Source organism: Larimichthys crocea, chromosome XX, assembly GCF_000972845.2.
Source record: "Larimichthys crocea isolate SSNF chromosome XX, L_crocea_2.0, whole genome shotgun sequence".
Lineage (NCBI taxonomy): Eukaryota > Metazoa > Chordata > Actinopteri > Sciaenidae > Larimichthys > Larimichthys crocea.
In genome coordinates this window covers 839,598-858,797 of record NC_040030.1, presented here as the reverse complement: position 1 = coordinate 858,797, position 19,200 = coordinate 839,598, and the positions used below count along the sequence as shown (strand labels likewise).

Sequence of the window (19,200 nt, the reverse complement as noted above, 5' to 3'; positions counted from 1 at the left end):
CAAAAACGTCCATCGATCCAAGCCTCAGTCGACGTTTTTTCTGTGCACTTACCTTACAGCATTACCAAACAGAGCTAATATGGATTAAATGGCTCTTACACCTTGTATAATTTACCTATGATGCCTTTAGTCAATGTTTTTATATATTATCAAGACGCAGGTTGGGAACCACTGCTGATACTGTAGCTGTTATTTTACAGTAAGTAACATCACTGGAGATAGACTAGGAAGCACAAGGGAAGAGGCTGATTTGGGGATAAAACTGTCTGTACTGTTATTGTACGGTCAGGCTGCTGAAGATGTCTCACATGCTGACAGAGAAGACGTGTGACATGCTTCACTGACCGGCACTGTTAAGGATCTAGTCTATAATTTGGGATTAGTAGAGAAAAATCCTGCGCTGTAACGTGTACACAGATTATTACCTGCTCACTACAGATACTGTATCTATAAAGGGAAAATATCTTTATTATTCTCTGACTTTGTATTGGCACTGTTTTGCATATGACATCATGTACTGTACGGATTGTTGTCAAATAAAGATTAAGACTTTTTTTATAAGCAAACTGTTTATTTTGGATCTTTTGTAAAAGTGCTTTCCAGACACTAAAACATTCACAGTTATTAAAGAGTAATATCCATTCATAGAAATCTCATGAATACAACATGAAGTATGTATTTATCAGAGTTATATCACCTGAATATTAAAATATCTTGTGTTTTCGTTACCCTGTTTGTATCCACAGACAGTGCTAGATGCCAATAAATGCTACACACTGGACCTTTAAGTCCTGATGTGATGAAAAAACAGCTGCAGTTGCACTGATTTACTTCTTAGTGCTTCATTCCAGAAAGGTTAGTGAGCGTCCACGTATTATTGAAGATTACGAGACATGTCACTAGTCAAATAGGCCGTATGGGAGCTAAAGCAGAGGCAGGGGATACATTATTATCTGTCAAAACGTTAGGGATATTCGGCTTTCAGATGTAATTTTTCAGAGCCACCATAACCTTTACAGGTGAATTTAATTTGACCTTCTCTAAACTTTTGAATGCACATGTACAACTCTTCAACGTTTCAGTACTCGTTGCATAACAACGTTGTTCTCTAACAAGGTGGTTAACCGCAAAAATCACAACAAGTATCTGATCCATGGATTCGACCGTTAAATGTTTTGGTTCGATTCGATTTGTATTTGAACAGTCCTCTTCATCGTGCTGTTCACATTTTGACATCATGAGACCAAGACGACACGATCAACAAACAGGATGTAGTCAGAGGGAAGTTGCCACTGAGCTTAGAGTGTCAACAGCAAGTTGCAATAAATCGACTTGTGAACAGCGTAAGACGTCTTTTTGAGTCAAGGATACATGACAAATCACTGAGACATTAACTTTTTTTGTTGAGGTATATCTACCACTAATTATTTGTTTCAATAAATAGTTTGAAATGAAGAAATGCTTCTACATAAATACATTTTCCACAAATTTCACCCGAAAGTCAAACATGCCTAACTTTTAGTGGAGTAGTGTATAATGGAGTTTTTTTCTGTATTAAAAATCAAGACACGTGCAGCAGCTCTGGAAGGTAATTCAGATTTAATTTGGGAATTTTTTTTATTAAACAAGCAAAACGTTTGCTTTGACGTTATTGTGCGTGAATTTATGGCCAAAAAAAACATGAAGTGTAAATCGATTAGTGTGCAAAAAAAGCAGAGTGGTCTGAATATTTTCTGAATCTAGTGGGACAACACAACACAACAAATGATTTACACCAGTGTGTACTGCAGTTTCTGTTCTTCCAGTAACTGGTGAAAAGAAAATATCCGCTCTCTTTGATGTGACGAACAAGTGAAACTATTTACAACTATTTGTTTCCGTGATAAGACAGCTTCTGCTTGGATGTTGATCACATGTCGACTTGATGATTCAAAATGAAGAAAAAAAACTAAACAGGCGGCACGTCAAAACATTACTACACCAGAATGACAGCTGATTTTTCAGAAGTGAAGCCACACGCTGAGAGACGTGTGACTTCTCTTTCCATCAAACTGATACTGTGATGCACTGTTTATCGACACTGAAAGATTATTGTCATAGTCTTCTCCCTCATCTCAACACACAGACATACAATGTACGTTTTAAACAAGTTATCTAACATATGTTTGTATTTCATCTAGACTGAAACAAAGAGGCAAGACTTTAAACTGATAAATGCATCTCTTAAAGGAGACTTTGATAGTAGTGTGACAACAAAAATTTTTTACTTTTCTGTACAAAATGTACTTGCTACTGTCATGTTCTGAGGACTACTGCTAACAGAACCATCACGGGAAATCTAAATATTCATTTACATTTCTCAAAAACGCTAAACGTATCAAAATCGAGGTCACAGCCCGACCGTAGGCGAAACTCTTTCAGCTCCTTCACGCTGAAATTACAATCACTGTGGTTGCATTCTCAAGTTTCCAGGCACTTACATTTGCACCTTCTCGCTGCAAACTACTTCGCAGTCTGCTTCTCTTTGTGAGTAAAGGCGGAAAGAAGCTCAAAGAGTAGTGATGGGAGGCCTTTACGGGAAGTTTTGCATCGATGGGAACAAAGAGCAGCCGTCAGTCGCTGAAAGATGATTCGCTGTCGGAACTGGTGGCGGCAACGTCTTGGTCCTCAGTGCTTCCCGCTCCTCCGTCAGGCACGGGGGCGTCCGGTGTGCTGTCATGAACAGAGGAGGAGATGTTATCGGTCGGTTTCTTTAAAAAACGAATTAACGTGAACGCAGAGAGAGAGAAATCAGGAAAAAACTCACTCGAGCAAGTTCGGATCCAAACCCTCCAAGACCATTTTGTTCCTGATAGCCATAACCGGAACTCCCTGTGACACAGAAAACATACTTTTCTTTATCCCTTAATCACTTTAATTTTAGTATTTTAGTACTCTTTAGTACTTAGTACTAGAGATCCCTGCTGAAGTGAGGGGAAGAAAACAGGGAAGCAGAGCTGGAGAGAAAAAGATGGTATGGGGAATGAACTACGGATTCACTGATAACTCTGGACACGTTTCAACTTGTGAGAGTAAACACAGACCGGAGTCAGAGCAAGGACTTGGCCTTTCGTACGCGGCCCCTATTTACGCATTTTTCTTACCTGCCTTCTGTATCGTGAGTTGTTGTAACAGTGTGGAGTCCATCTGATCTTATCTTAGTGTAGGAGGCGTTAGCAACGACTTACCACTTGAACCATTTTCAGGTATCGGGCGTAACGTGGGTCTTTGGCCACTGTCATGACGTTCTCTGCAGCTGCTTCTGCTTTCTGTGTCGTTGCAGCCTCTGGTGCAGCCTGAGCTGGCTGCGACATAAAAATATAAACGGATCGAAAGCAACAAGTGGTTAAAGACAGCAGCGGATATCAAACGTGGTGGTGCTAGATCTGTGTTTGTTTGCATTTCTACTAAGATCACTAATTTGCTTCCCGTTTGTATCTGTGCACAAACAGAAGTGTAAAGTTGTGGTTTCACAGGGAGTCAACAACTTCCTTGAGACTTGTCATCGTCACATAAAATGTATTTTCATGGTGCAGTGTAGCTGAAAAATACTTGTTGGTGTGTATGTCAGTTTATGTACCTCTGCGGGAGGCAGTGGCTCTGCTGGTGGACCTTCTTGGCTCTGATTGGGGATAGTGGGTCCGTTTGCCTGAGCAGGTTTCTGCTGACTGAGTCCATCTACTGTGACCTCCTCCAGCCCGGGAATGGAGGACAGCTGCTCGGAGAATTACAAAGTTTAAAATATAAATCAGTGTGAGACATAGACTATCGTAAACTGCACGGAGATTGGCGGTCCAGGAACTCACCTTGGCTTCCAAAATGCACAGGGTTGTTTCAATCTGCTGTATGCGGAGAGATATGTTTGCAAGTTTCTGTGGGGGAGAAGTTTATAAGGTCAGGATCTGATCTGTTTCAAGTTAAGAGCTGAGAGTATAAAAAGAAGACGTACAGACCTCTTCACAAACTGTGGAGAAACGGTTCAGGAACCGGACTGTGTGTACGACAAACTGATTGAGATAGGCAACGACTCTTCTCTGCTGAATGGCGGGAACCTGAAGGAGACACAGATAGAGAGATTTTTAATATACTGAGGACAATAGTTCACACTGTGCGTGCGTGGTAAGTTGGGTGGATGTTGCTGTTGCGTTGTCACCCGTCCACCTGACCACATAGGCAGGTAACCACAGAAGTCACATATAACCTACATGGGAACACTCGCAAGGAATCAGGAAGTGGGGAAACCACACCGTTTCTCAACCGTATGTGTGCGTCTGTCCACATTAGTTTGGTTTAATTTTTACGAGCTCGTTTTCACGTCATTCATTCATTCAGTCATCAAACGCATACTTTATTGAAGACCTCATTTGGTGCACCACTATGCGTTTTTTTGTTGTTGGATTGTCACTACAGTAATGAAATCATTGGTTATTTACTACAAGTTTAAGATGAAGTCAGTCATAAAGTATTTATGCAACAGCTGAGCCAACTTCTACTATATTTATGTGCTGGCCTCACAGCAGGAAGGTTTCTGGTTCGAACCTCAGCTGGAAATTTACATGTTCTGTCCGGGTACTCCGGCTTCCTCCCACAGTCCAAAGACATGCATGTGACTCTAAATTTCCTGTGAGTGTGAATGGTTGTTTGTCTCTCTATGTGCCCTGTGATGAACTGGCGACTTGTCCAGGATGTACCCTGCCTCTCGCCCTAAAGTAAGATGGGATAGACTGGAGATAAGCGATTACATAAAATGGATGTATGGTTGAGAGAGAGAGAGTGCACAATTCAGGCAAACCAGATCTTTATTTTATTCTGATACATATTTTTTTTTCTAAATAGCACATTTATCCACACATGCAGTGACAAGAAAATATGTATGTATTTACTCTGTTAGGTTCAGTATTTTTTACTTACATATTGTTACGAGAATCTTTAAAGAAGAACCCTTGAATAAGGATTTAAAGTATCAGTTTAAGTTGAATTTATTATTTTTGTATAAGAAGGAGCGTTTAACAGTGCAACACACAAGAGGGATTACAGAGAAAAGGCTCCTCGAGGAGCTCTAACTTTCCTAAAATGGGCTCCTCCCACCTGATAATTTCCTTTTTTGGGTTTCTGCTCAGTAATGAACATTATGTTTCTTCCTTTTTTGGGTTTCTGCTCAGTAATGAACATTATGTTTCTTGTCCCTTAACCTGTCTGTCTTGTCCTTGAACTATTTTTTTAATTATCTCTCCCTGCCAGCCTCAGTAAACACGTGCCAGATAAGGGAAGTGGATGCAAAAGAGTTAAAAACATCTGTACCCCAATTTTTATAACACATATTGACATGACAACAAGTTTCTGCTGTCATAGCTACCAGATTTGTGAATGTATAATAAAACACAGTGTCACATTTTTTAAAGTATAAAGGCTCCCACTAATGCTAATGCTGCAGCAGGTCACAGGATCTGACAGGTCACCAAATTGACCGTAACACCTTCAGCTGACCGTTTGTGCAGGAAACTACACAACAAATACTGACTAACAAACATTAAACTAACGTTATTGTAACTGTTAAACACAATGACAGCTGCTGTTTCTCCTCACAGCTAGCAGCTTCACGGTCGGTGACCTCCCGGTAACGTTTAGACACAAACCTTGGTGAGATCAACACCGGAGCCGACGATCGGCAGCCCGTCCTCGTCCATGTTCGGGTTTTTAAACCTCCTTCAGCTTTAATATGAAGTATTTTACTGCAAAAAAAAGCAGAAAGAGCTGCAGAAATATTTGCTGTAAAACGACTCATGTGACTCCTCAAACGGACTTCCGGTTCAATCAGCCAATAGGAGTTGTGATTTGAGCTTTTATTTTGAAACAACCTCCTTATCTGTGGGGAAAACAACAACATCCGGTTCAGACCTTTCCCAGAATATTATTATATTATTTTTTAGTTATTATATTAGTTTTCACCAATAATAAATGAGTTAATGTTCGAGTTTTTCACTCAATATAATAAAATTCAGTTTACTAGCATCGCCTCGAACGTAAATATAACATTAAATCAACATTTCTACAAAAAAAAGAGCATCATGAAAGCAGTTATAGACAGTAGTAGTATAGTTATAAGAAAGACCTAATTAGCTGGCAAATAAGTGTATATGGTGTTCAATACAGCAATTTATAACTTATAACTTTACACAGTGACACAGCATCTTTGTAAATTGTCATTACAAGTCGTTTGATATGTTTCAAATGCAGTATGTGTGCTTGTAGACTTGTAATGAGGCTGTGTGAGTAATATAATAAGGAGAGCTGTTCACTATACAGACAGACAGCATAGCCAAGAGCTGGTATAACATAACATTTAACTGTCTTTTTTTAAAACTAACATGTCAGGAATTTTTTTTGTGAGTTATTGTCTATAGATCAAGGAGTCTAGAACTGAGATTAAAATGTGTATCTTTATGCTGTTTTGAAAGTCACTTCAGCTTCATCTATCTGCTTTTGTAACATCTGGTAAAATGTGATATTTTAACCGAAGCAGGATGAATTGGAACCAGTTCTACCTGATACATTTGATCGTAATTATGCTTTTTTTCCCCCTGCTCTGTTAGTAACATTAAAAACTACAACACTTCTGTTATTGCTTACAGCTGTCAGAACCAGAAGTTTCCTCATTATTTTATGGACTTAATACTATATTGTTATACATGTTTGTATACTTGTTCTGGACCCATAACTGGTAACCTAAAAGTTCATTCTTAAACGTTAGTTTAATAAAACACTGACTCTATCAGCTGAAAGCCCCAGAAAAAGCTAGTATGTGGACCTAAGAACAGGGTTGTTTTGTCTAAATTTAGTCTATAAATGATGTGTAAATACAAGAAATTATAAAACCAATCAACCAAAAACACATACTTAAATTTCATGTGTTTATTATAAACTTTAAAAGAGATAAAACTGGATTATTATTAATTATAGAGCAATTGAGCTGAGTCGTGGTGCTTTTATTTTGAAAAGAGGAAACGCAGGAGACGAGTTGAGGAAGCGCGTGTTTGCGTGCTAACAGCGCATGCTAGCTCCCCCAAAAACAACAAAACAACATAATTTGACATTTATTCCTCAGTTTTACAGGAGACACTTTGCACTGATGGAGGCTGTCGGTTTAACGGAGAGAATAAACGGTACGTACGTCAACAATGTAGCTCCGGTGTCATTTAAAGCGGCTATGTTTATGTTAGCCGGGCGGCTAGCGGGACCCGTCTATTTACCGGAGCCATGAGCAGCTGGAGGCTCACAGATGCAGCTGCTGCAGCGAGAAATGTTGTTTAATTCAAGTTTTTAATTAATAACATGAAGTTATTTCAGTTAATTATTACGAGGCTCCAGTTTAAAGCTCGTATTAAACAGGTTTATCCAGCAGTTATACTAGTTCAGGTTGTTTTGGGGAAGTTTACACACTGGAAGTAAAATATGAATTTACCAAAAACTCCCTGTTAATGAGATTTAGCAAATTATTACCGTATTATTTTAATATTACAACATTTCCTTTGTGAAAATGGCGATTTTATTTTTAAAGTTGAATTAGTTAGAGATACCAAAATGAGTAATCACGATAAAGTATCACGGTATTATCGCGATACTGCATCCTTTTACTATTATTATTATTTATATAAAGTGCAATGTATTTATGCAAGTTATAAATACTAAATATATATAATACGGAAGCCCTAAAGGATCATACATACAAACATTTTATTCCACCCGTTTTCCCGTGATAGAAAACAAAACGATAGTCTGGTGTATTAAATCATTGCAGGAAACATCATTTAGTGTAGCAATGTCAGAGGAGCAGGAGACACCTTCAGTGTGTTTTCTATTTGTTCTTGTTTTGTCTCAAAACATTTCAAACAATCACTGAGTTTGAAATCCAGATAGTCAGTTTTGATTTTCAGGGTATTCATGACGACATCAGGCTCAGTTAGATTGCGCCTCCGATAAAGCTGAAGCTTTGACGCACACTAATGTGTACATTATCTATAGCAAGGCCTGAAGCTGTTTCAGCCTGTGTCAGGCCTCGACTGAAGAGAGATGTGATGATCGATATTCTCCTGCTCCTCTGACACTGCTACACAAAATGATGTTTCCTGCAATGATTTAACACACCAGACTATAGTTTTTTTTTCTCGAGATCTCAAATGAATTATCTCGTTTTCACGGGAAAACAGGTGGAATAAAATGTATGCATGTATGACCCTTTAGGGCTTCCGTAATAAAGTGCAATGTATTTATAAGGTACACTAAAACCTTATAAAGAGTTTAGTCTTTGAGAGACTGTACAAAGAATACACTGATAAATTTCACTTATTTATTGCACAAGCCAGTTCGATGGCTACTGGACTTGACTTGGAGTGTCTGATATTTTGAGGGAGGAGTTGTAGAGACTGATGCTCACTGATGCTAAGCCGTGTGCTCATCTGGCCGAGACAGAACTTTAAACTTGTTGTTTGTTTTGAAGCGAATTTCTATCGAAGTGGAGCTGTCTTCGTGGAGTTCGTTCTTACAGGCAGAAACACACGAACAGCCAATCAACTAACAGACGTGCGGAAACAGCCTACAGCCAATCATTCAGCAGCTGTGTAGTTCGGTTGCAGTAGTTGCCTTGTTGGTTTGTTTACAAGGGAGCAGCATGCAGTGAGAAGCCAGGAGGAGAGTAGAGGCGGCCGATATGTAGTGGAAACTGGCACCGGTAGTCTAGTAATCCACGGTAGTACCGTCGTCTTGAATTTCTAGTATAGTAGGAACCGTTACGCTTGGCCCCGCGGGGTATCGTGCAACTATAATTAGTGTTGTCTCTCCAGGTACAAGCTCATTGGTGCCCTCAGCAGACCACCTCTCACATTACACCTGTATGTTTCAGACCCGAGCCTCCCTCTGTCGTCCCTTCGCCTCCTGGCGCCCCCGCTGCAGCTCCTGTCTGCTGCCATGTGGCAGCTGGCGAAGCAGAAAGACGTGCTGAATTATGAGAAGCTGCAGGAGTTTGTGCTCACGGTGACCGAGGCCATCCCCGGACTGATTAACCACAGACAGAGAGCCCAGCTCATTCTGGGTTTAAGAGCGAGGGTGAGATGAAGTTGTGTGGATTGTGTTTATATTATCATAAATGCTAGCTTTATTAACTTTCCAGTAACATGTTGCTGTTGTTGTTTCAGTTGATTTTGGAGCTTTGCAAAGGCTCAACTCGAGGTTCGGTTGATTCACAAGTGATCCAGAGCTACTTGGATAGACTCCCGATAACGTCTGCAAACACAGATGTAAGTACAGTGAGGTGAGGCCTGTGTGAAGACCAATTAAAAACTCATGAAGTGACATGAATCCTGTCTGTGGCAGTACAGGGATGCAGAGGTGAAAACAACAGAGTCCACTTTCATTGCACTCGTCCAGAGTCTGCTGAAAGATCCAGTGGAGAGAGCATATTTCTTCCAGGTCTGACAGATTTGAATCATTCCTCAGCTTGAACTCTTAAAAAGTCTCACAGTAAAATAAAAGTTTAACGATCTCCTACAGGAAGTGTTTCCAGTGGAATATGGGTCGCAATATGACGCTGCTCTGCACGTGTTACTATGGGAGCTGCTCTCAAAACTGGAAAAGCTGCTTCCGGTACCAGACTTAAAGCAGGTCAGAACATCCAGATGTCTCACGTCAGAGAAAAACATGCACCGTTTACCACAAACTTAATAATAACTGCGCTGTGATTACAGACTGCAGCCTGGCTCGGCTCGGCTCCTCCTGTGTTGGAGGAATGTGCTCAGTCGTTACCCGAAGAGCTGAGTTCAATCTTCGGGCACTACAAAAGTTCAGGACTACTGAAAATGCCATGTGAGTAGAGCTGAAATAAAAATGCAATAACAATAATACATTAATGTTCTAAGTTTATCCTGTATTGCATGAATCATTACACAAATATTTTAATGTGTTTGTATTACTTAAAATCACTTATTACTGGCCATCAAAAGTTATAAATATAGTCACATATCACATTTTCTTTATGTCATTAGAACTTATTAAAATACAGATTTTCAGTTCTATGATCTTTGCATATATATAAATTTAATAGGTTTTAGAGTTTTACATACTTGGGTACTGTTACTGAAATCAATAAATTCTGAGAGGCACCTTTATGCAACATTTTAATTCATCTGATGCAACTGAATCCTCAAGAATCGAATGAAATTGGGAAGTTTTAATCAGTTCTGAATATTTGTACCAATATTCATCCTTATTTATTATTGTAAGTTTTTATTGAACTTTTTTTTTACAGATGGACCTTCGTCAACCATTGGTAGCTGCATCATGTCTGCGTTATCCATTCCTCCCTCACAAAAGACAAACATCTCTGTCGGACTCGAATCAATCCACAACTATGCAAACGTCCTAAACCCGGTCACCTTTATTGGAACTGACCAATACAGCGTTGTGGCCGTCTACACTGAAATGGAAGTGGAAGCGTCTGAGGTGGAAATGATCGAGTCGGCTGAAGTGCAAGTTCAAACGGATTTCTACGAAGAAGAGATAGTGGCCGTTAGTGCCGATAACGGCGGCGTCGAGGAGGCTACCAGCACGAGGCCAGAGGAAACGAGTGAAGCTGTGGATGTCGCCAAAGCTCTGGAGACTCTGACGAAAACCTTTGCACTAAGGAAGGAGAGCCTCAGTCAAGATGTACAGACAGGAAAGAGCAATGATTCATCCCTTAATGATGAACTCGGGTCAGGAGATGCACCAGATGAAGGACACAAAACAAGCAACCAAACCGACGAGAAAAGAGAAAACGCCGTTGAAGAGATGACGGAGGATTTGAACTCTTGTACAGACTTGAACGATAACCACGAATCCTTCTCTGTCCACGAGGAAACGGAGGATACCACCGGTGAAGATCCGGTCTGTGAAGAAGCACGGCAGTCTCCCGGTTCAGCTAACGTGCGCCGATCCACTCGTCTACAAATGAAGCCGTCACCCAGCTGGCACGAGATCTGTAAAGTCAAGAGGTCGTCCGGGGAAATCAGCGAAGAACCACAAATGTACAGAAACATTTATTCTGTAAACCTATGATGTTGCTTTTTCTAGTTTTGTTTTAAATATTTGCTTTCTTGCTTCTTTGCCATACGCTGAATATTAACACAAAGACTGGAAAGAAAAAGGCATCTCTTGGTCTGGCACGTAACCTCCGCAACCTTAATTAGTATCATTGGTGACACCTGTGTTTACCCTACTATTTCATGTCAGAATGGCTCCCTTGGAAAAGGTCTATTTATGAGCTTCAGAGGTGTTTTTATCTTCACTTGGAGCCAGTTTAGCTGTTTCTAGTCTGAGTTTACTGGCTTCACATTTACTGCAAAGATATGACTGTGTCAATCGTTACGTCTAAGGATATTTCTCAGAATTTTAAATTGTTTGTTTCATACTTGTTTTACTGTCTATGAATAGTATATTCAACAAATATCCACCACTTTTAATATTTTCCATAAATGACCAAACAGCTTATTCCTAGTATTTATCGTAAAACCTTATATACAGTACCTACAGCTGCTACTATCCATTAAAATGGGCCGCTAAGAGGCTAAGTTGGCTCGTACTGTGATGTTTTAACATGTTGGATACGTTTTTTTGTTTGTGAACGAAAGAATAACAACTGGACGTAATGAGACGATGTAGTCAACAGAAAATTTTGGAGCCTCACTCGCCCTTTTTGTCTAAGTCCTACTACTAAGTGCACAATCACAAAGCCACACCGCCCTGTGCACTAACACAATTATTCTAAAGAAATGTCAAAATAACGAGTGATCTCTAATCTTATTTCAGGAGCAGTGCTGATGTATCAGTTGCCCCGTCTGTTATAGCCGTTAAAGGAATCGACAAAGGTAGTATTCTGACATGAACAAGAGAACGATCTTCAAACGAATTCACAAATTTCTTCTCACACTGACGTCTTTTTCTATTTGCAGGTGATTCGGACGAGATGACGTCGATCATCTTCACCTGCTCGCAGTGTCCTTACCACATTTCCGACGACAACAGTCCTCCTCACTTCCACATGCAGAGCGTTCGCACTGAGGTGTACAGGACTCTCTCGGGGGTCAAATTTATGCCGTCTCCTTCCAGCACAGATGAAATTTTTACCTCTATTAAACTTTTCCCCAAAGGGAACACGGAGCAGAGCAAACAAACGGAACCTGACGATCAAAGCAAAGTGTTACAAAGCAAACAGAAGGCCCTCACGTGTGAAACATGCAGTAAGACGTTTACCAGGACGTCGGACGTCAGGAGACACCAGCTCACGCACACCGGAGAGAGACCGTTTCACTGCTCGCAGTGCGACCGAACCTTCCAGCACTCGTGGGATCTGGCCAAACACGAGAGTAAACATCACGCCATTTCGTTCTCCTGCCAGGTGTGTCAAAGCTCCTTCACTAACCTCCGCGCACTCACCGTCCACCACAAGAAGTCTCACTCGCAGGAGAGCCAGCTTCCTCAGATCTGCTCCATCTGCAGCCAGAGCTTCCCAACTTCCTCTGACTTGTTCGAGCACAGGAAGTCTCACGTCACCAGTAAGCGCTACATCTGCCACCAGTGCGGCGAAGGCTTCGACTCCTTGCTCGCACGCTCCCAGCACCGGCAAGTTCACCAAGTGAAGCGCCAATTTAAGTGTCCGCATTGCGAGAAGACGTACACTCGGAGATCTGACGTGAAGAGGCATCTGTCTACCCACACCGGGGAGAGACCTTACCAGTGTAACCAGTGCAGCAAGCGCTTCTCACTCCGCTTTATGCTTGTTAAACACCTCCGTGTTCACACAGGCGAGCGGCCTTTCCAATGCTCCCACTGCCCCAAGAGGTTCACGCTGGTGTCTGTGCTAGCCAGACACGAGAGGATGCACACCGGGGAGAAACCTTTCCTCTGCTCTCAGTGCGGGAAGGGATTTCTGTCGCAGGGAGAGCTTTCAAAACATCACAGGTCACACGTGGACGACAGGCCCTACTCCTGCCCTCAGTGTGACAAACGATTCAAGAGTAAGAAAACCCAGCAGGAGCACATCATCTCCCACGCCGGCGCCCGCCCATACCCCTGCACCTACTGCGGGAAGGGCTTCACCAAACCATACGCGCTGACAAGACACAACCTCATTCACACAGGAGAGAGGCCGTTCCCCTGCGGACACTGCGAGAAGTCGTTCCTCACCCTCAGCGAGGCTCAGTTGCACCAGCGCATTCACACGGGCGAGAGGCCGTATCCGTGCAACCTCTGCGAGCTCAAGTTCAAGAGCTCGTCGGAGCTGGCGCGACACAAGCACAGCCATTCTGGGCTAAAGCCGCAGAAACCGTGCTGCGAGCGCTGCGCGAAGACGTTCACATCCAAGGCCAAGCTGAAGAAACACATGGAGACACACGGGGAAGAAGAAGAAGCAGCGCAGTCGATACAATCGAATAATTAATCACGGAGACGATGTCAGTTCAGATTTTTAGCTTAATCAAATTTAACAAGTTCTGATCATGAGAGACGTGTCCACTACTACATGTCTCAACTTTACTGACTTTCAAGTGTGGACGATGTTTGGCCCCGTTACATCCTTCAACCATTGACAGAAAACTGATCTTTAAACACAAATCATTCAGACGTATCATTGTTTTATATGTGCGGCTTTATTCCCTCAGCTCCAGTTTGCTTTGAGGTTTGCAACAGTAAAATTACAATTATGTCTAACACCAATAATTGTTTTTTTTGACATCACAGGTGAGTAAAATTGTTTATTAAATAAATTTTTCCACTCCGTATACTGTCTACGCTATTTCTTTCTGTGTACTATAATACTGTGTATCAGCGGGGGGGTTGTTACGCCTGGCTCGTTGAAGAGAAAAAAAAAAAAGGGAACCTAAACCAAACCAAGACGGAGCAAGAGAGTAATCTGAATATCATCTAGCTTATAAACGGTGCAAGCAGGTGACATCGATCAACCAATGACATGCGAAGAGGGGGCCAACACCTGATTAATTTTATAGCAAATGATATACTGTGACATTTAGCTTATGACTCCTAAAGTCCTTAAGATTCCTGTTTTGATGGCTACATAATCAAGAAGATCTGATATATATGATATTGTTACTGCACAGGCACCTGGTGGTAATCCCATAAAACTGATGCAATGCAGTAAACGCTACCTTTATGAAGTTTTTATGTCAGTTTTTGAAGCCATTGCTTTGATGTTAAAGGATTGCGCTACACTTAAGGTCACACAACACTCCAGTGATCACAAGTTAAAGTCACAAGGGGTCAATGGATGATTAACCACGACAGAAAAGCAGAAAAACATAATTATGTTGCACAAAATGAGATCTGCAGCGCCACCATGAAGCTGACATTTTAGTTTTTTAGTGAAATGTCTCTGTAACTCTTATTTATTGCCATGAAGATTGGTACAGACATAGGTTTATACCAAACTTTTCTTTAAGCCCCATCATCAGGTACAATTCTAAGTCTAAATGTACAAAACCGTTGACATTCCTATCTGCCTCAGCTGTACTTTGGTAGCCACTAACTACGATGGTGCACATGGTAAACATTATACCTGTAGCAAGGGGTTGCATGTACACATGGCTTTGTTTTAAAGCTCACAAGCCAGAAAGGTTGGGAAACACTGCTTTAAGGTGTTCCCTGGATTATCTGCCACAAAAATGTGAGTGGTTCCCCCACACCACAAGGCGCTGTACTGGAGGTGCCTTTGAAATCTCATCCTGCATGTGTCAGGTGATGCATTTCCTTCAATGGTGCATAAAACTAGACGAGCTGATGGTTATAGAGCGGAGATTAATTACAAACATCATAAACAGAATCTCATTTCCCTCAACAGACCTCCAGCTGTCTGCTGTAAAAATCACCCTGCTCGTCTCCGTCATATACCGGAGAACAAGATGCTGCAGTAAGTCTTTGTAACTTAGACTTTAGAAATCAAACAGTGCCACATTGTAGTTCTGCATACTTCCCCAGTCAATCAATCTGGATATTCCCCTCTCTGTCATCATATACTCCTCCTTATAAAAATAGCCATTTGAATGTGTTTAATTAAGTGAGAAGCCTTAATTAGCTCTGACTGGGCGGAGGGTTGATGGGAGGGAAGCAGATGCTGAGCAGGAATCACCGGGATAAAACTGGCTGCATCATTTAACAGGGGACCAACAAAGTCGTTACAGTGCCGTGTAATGGGAGGGTTTCATTGTTTTGAAATTGGGTATCTATTTTTAGCTTTGGATGTGACAGTCTGGGTTGGCATGAGGTCAATTTCTTGGGTCATGATTCTATTTTAAAATATTTTTTGGAGATGGAGATTTGGCAAAAAAAAAAAAAAGCCACATAGAAAGTGAATATATGCCAACATAATGGCTAATGTTGACTGTTTTGTAGTATTTCTGTTTAGAATAAAGTAGTTATGTTGGTAGTACGCTGAAAAAATGTCAATTTCCAGCAGGCCGTTAGATCTTATGTCTTAATAATTAATAATCCTTCCAAAAGCTGACCCTGTTCAGCTACACACAGTTAAGATGTTTATTCCTGTTCAGAAGGTTATTTATTGTTGATTCTGAACAGAACCGGTCCAAGAACCAGAGTCAGAATTATTCAGTAGAAAAGTGGTACTCCTGATCTGCACCTTTCTTCCTAATATTCCAGTTTGGAGTTTTAGTCACGTTATAGCTGATAACCAATCACGGATGTATGTGCGCACTTCGTGACCGAACGTGACGATGTCAGATCAGGCTGATTCAGAAACAAGATATTTTAGGAAATCGTATTTTAAATAGCAACCAGTGTTATCTTCGTTTAATTTCATTAAAATTGTTGTAGATTGTCTGAAAAATTTTCAAATAAGTTCATAAAAAAAAAAAAACATTTAAGAGATTCTACGACAGGTACCAAGTACCATGAGTGGTTTGAGAGGACGTCGGACGTCAGGAGACACCAGCTCACGCACCACCGGAGAGGACCGTTTCACTGCTCGCAGTGCGACCGAACCTTCCAGCACTCGTGGGATCTGGCCAAACACGAGAGTAAACATCACGCCATTTCGTTCTCCTGCCAGGTGTGTCAGAGCTCCTTCACTAAACTCCGCGCGCTCACCGTCCACCACAAGAGTCTCACTCGCAGGAGAGCCTTCCTCAGATCTGCTCCATCTGCAGCCAGAGCTTCCCAACTTCCTCTGACTTGTTACGCACAGGAAGTCTCACGTCACCAGTAAGCGCTACATCTGCCACCAGTGCGGCGAAGGCTTCGACTCTTCTCGCACGCTCCCAGCACCGGCAGTTCACCAAGTGAAGCGCCAATTTAAGTGTCCGCATTGCAGAAGACCTACACTCGGAGATCTGACGTGAAGAGGCATCTGTCTACCCACACCGGGGAGAGACCTTACCAGTGTAACCAGTGCAGCAAGTGCTTCTCACTCCGCTTTATGCTTGTTAAACACCTCCGTGTTCCACAAGCGAGCGGCCTTTCCAATGCTCCCACTGCCCCAAGAGGTTCACCGCTGGTGTCTGTGCTAGCCAGACACGAGAGGATGACCACCGGAGAAACCTTTCCTCTGCTCTCAGTGCGGGAAGGGATTTCTGTCGCAGGGAGAGCTTTCAAAACATCACAGGTCACCCGTGGACGACAGGCCCTACCTCTGCCCTCAGTGTGACAACGATTCAAGAGCAAGAAAACCCAGCAGGAGCACATCATCTCCCACGCCGGCGCCCGCCCATACCCCTGCACCTACTGCGGGAAGGGCTTCACCAACCTACGCACTGACAAGACACAACCTCATTCACACAGGAGAGAGGCCGTTCCCCTGCGGACACTGCGAGAAGTCGTTCCTCACCCTCAGCGAGGGCTCAGCTGCACCAGCGGCATTCACACGGGCGGAGGCCGTACCCGTGCAACCTCTGCGACTCAAGTTCAAGAGCTCGTCGGAGCTGGCGCGACACAAGCACAGCCATTCTGGGCTAAAGCCGCAGAACCATGCTGCGAGCGCTGCGCGAAGACGTTCACATCCAAGGCCAAGCTGAAGAAACACATGGAGACACACGGGAAGAAGGAGAAGCAGCGCAGTCGATACAATCGAATAATTAATCAAGGAGACGATGTCAGTTCAGATTTTTAGCTTAATCAAATTTAACAAGTTCTGATCATGAGGACGTGTCCACTACTACATGTCTCAACTTTACTGACTTTCAGGTGTGGACGACGTTTGGTCCCGTTACATCCTTCAACCATTGACAGAAAACTGATCTTTAAATACAAATCATTCAGACATATCATTGTTTTATATGTGCAGCATTATTCCCTCAGCTCCAGTTTGCTTTGAGGTTTGCAACAGTAAAATTACATTATGTCTAACACCAAAATTGTTTTTTTTGACATCAAGGTGAGTAAAATTGTTTATTAAATAAATTTTTCCACTCCGTATACTGTCTACGCTGTTTCTTTCTGTGTACTGTAATACTGTGTATCAGGGGGGTTGTTACGCCTGGCTCGTTGAAGAGTATAAAAAAAAGAGGGAACCTAAACCAAACCAAGACGGGAGCAAGAGAAAGTCATCTGAATATCGTCTAGTTTATAAAGGGTGCAAGCAGGTGACATCTATCAAACAATGAGATGCGAAGAGGGGGCAACACCTGATTAATTTTATAGCAAATGATATACTGTGACATTGCTTATGACTCCTAAAGTCCTTAAGATTCCTGATTTAATGGCTACATAATCAAGAAGATCTGATATATCTGATATTTTACTGCACAGGCACCTGGTGGTAATCCCATAAAACTGATGCAATGCATAAACGCTACCTTTATGAAGTTTTTTGTCAGTTTTTGAAGCCATTGCTTTGATGTTAAAGGATTGCGCTACACTTAGTCACACAACACTCCAGTGATCACAAGTTAAAGTCCGAGGGGTCGATGGATGATTAACCACCATAGAAAAGCAGAAAAACATACTTATGTTGCACGAAATGAGATCTGCAGCGCCACCATGAAGCTGACATTTTAGTTTTTTAGTGAAATGTCTCTGTAACTCTTATTTTTGCCATGAAGATTGGTACAGACATAAGTTTATACCAAACTTTTCTCAAGCACCATCATCAGGTACAATTGTAGTCTAAATGTACAAAACCGTTGACCTTCCATCTGCCTCAGCTTTACTTTGGTAGCCAAACTACGATGGTGCACATGGTAACATTATACTGTGCAAGGGTGCATGTACACATGGCTTTGTTTTTAAAGCTCACAAGCCAGAAAGGTTGGGAAACACTGCTTTAAGGTGTTCCCTGGATTATCTGCCACAAAAATGTGAGTGGTTTCCCCCACACCTCTTCTCCCCATGGATGAATTTACAAGGCGCTGTACTGGAGGTGCCTTTGAAATCTCATCCTGCATGTGACAGGTGATGCATTTCCTTCAATGGTGCATAAAACTAGACGAGCTGATGGTTATAGAGCGGAGATTAATTACAAACATCATAAACAGAATCTCATTTCCCTCAACAGACCTCCAGCTGTCTGCTGTAAAAATCACCCTGCTCGTCTCCGTCATATACCGGAGAACAAGATGCTGCCAGTAAGTCTTTGTAACTAGATTTAGAAATCAAACATGCCACATTGTAGTTCTGCATACTTCCCCAGTCAATCAATCTGGATATTCCCTCTCTGTCATCATATACTCCTCCTTATAAAAATAGCCATTTGATGTGTTTAATTAAGTGAGAAGCCTTAATTAGCTCTGACTGGGCGGAGGGTTGATGGGAGGGAAGCAGATGCCGGCAGGAATCACCGGGATAAACTGGCTGCATCATTTAACGGGGACCAACAAAGTCGTTACAGTGCCGTGTAATGGGAGGGTTTCATTGTTTTGAATTGGGTATCTATTTTTAGCTTTGGATGTGACAGTCTGGGTTTGCATGAGGTCAATTTCTTGGGTCATGATTCTATTTTAAAATAGTTTTTGGAGATGGAGATTTGGCAACAACAAAAAAAAAGCCACATAGAAAGTAAATATATGCCAACATATGGATAATGTTGACTGTTTTGTAGTATTTCTGTTAGAAAAAGTAGTTTGTTGTAGTACGCTGAAAAAATGTTTGCGAATTTCTCCATTTCCAGCAAGC

At 41.8% G+C, this 19,200-nt stretch overlaps 2 protein-coding genes across 3 annotated transcripts; one reads left to right on the top strand and one right to left on the bottom strand.

Annotated features, from left to right (window-relative positions):
- Nucleotides 1-48: 48 nt before the first annotated feature.
- On the bottom strand, nt 49-5,861 carry washc3 (WASH complex subunit 3). The gene is made up of 7 exons (XM_019258041.2): nt 5,676-5,861; nt 3,993-4,091; nt 3,846-3,911; nt 3,620-3,754; nt 3,228-3,344; nt 2,807-2,871; nt 49-2,712 (listed from the first exon to the last, which is right to left on the bottom strand). The coding sequence occupies exons 1-7, from the start codon at nt 5,724-5,726 to the stop codon at nt 2,613-2,615; spliced, it is 633 nt and encodes a 210-aa protein (XP_019113586.1). The 5' UTR covers nt 5,727-5,861; the 3' UTR covers nt 49-2,612.
- Nucleotides 5,862-7,038: 1,177 nt separating this feature from the next.
- On the top strand, nt 7,039-13,835 carry LOC109138263 (zinc finger protein 708). Of its 2 annotated transcripts, XM_019258013.2 has the most exons (9): nt 7,039-7,202; nt 8,939-9,141; nt 9,231-9,332; nt 9,409-9,504; nt 9,586-9,696; nt 9,780-9,897; nt 10,340-11,096; nt 11,878-11,936; nt 12,021-13,835. In XM_019258013.2, the coding sequence occupies exons 1-9, from the start codon at nt 7,091-7,093 to the stop codon at nt 13,505-13,507; spliced, it is 3,045 nt and encodes a 1,014-aa protein (XP_019113558.2). In that variant the 5' UTR covers nt 7,039-7,090; the 3' UTR covers nt 13,508-13,835. The 2 variants fall into 2 exon arrangements, with proteins under 2 accessions (XP_019113558.2, XP_027128229.1); XM_027272428.1 differs by lacking the exons at nt 7,039-7,202; nt 8,939-9,141 and having other exon boundaries at nt 9,230-9,332; nt 9,414-9,504.
- The last annotated feature ends 5,365 nt before the right edge of the window (nt 13,836-19,200 follow it).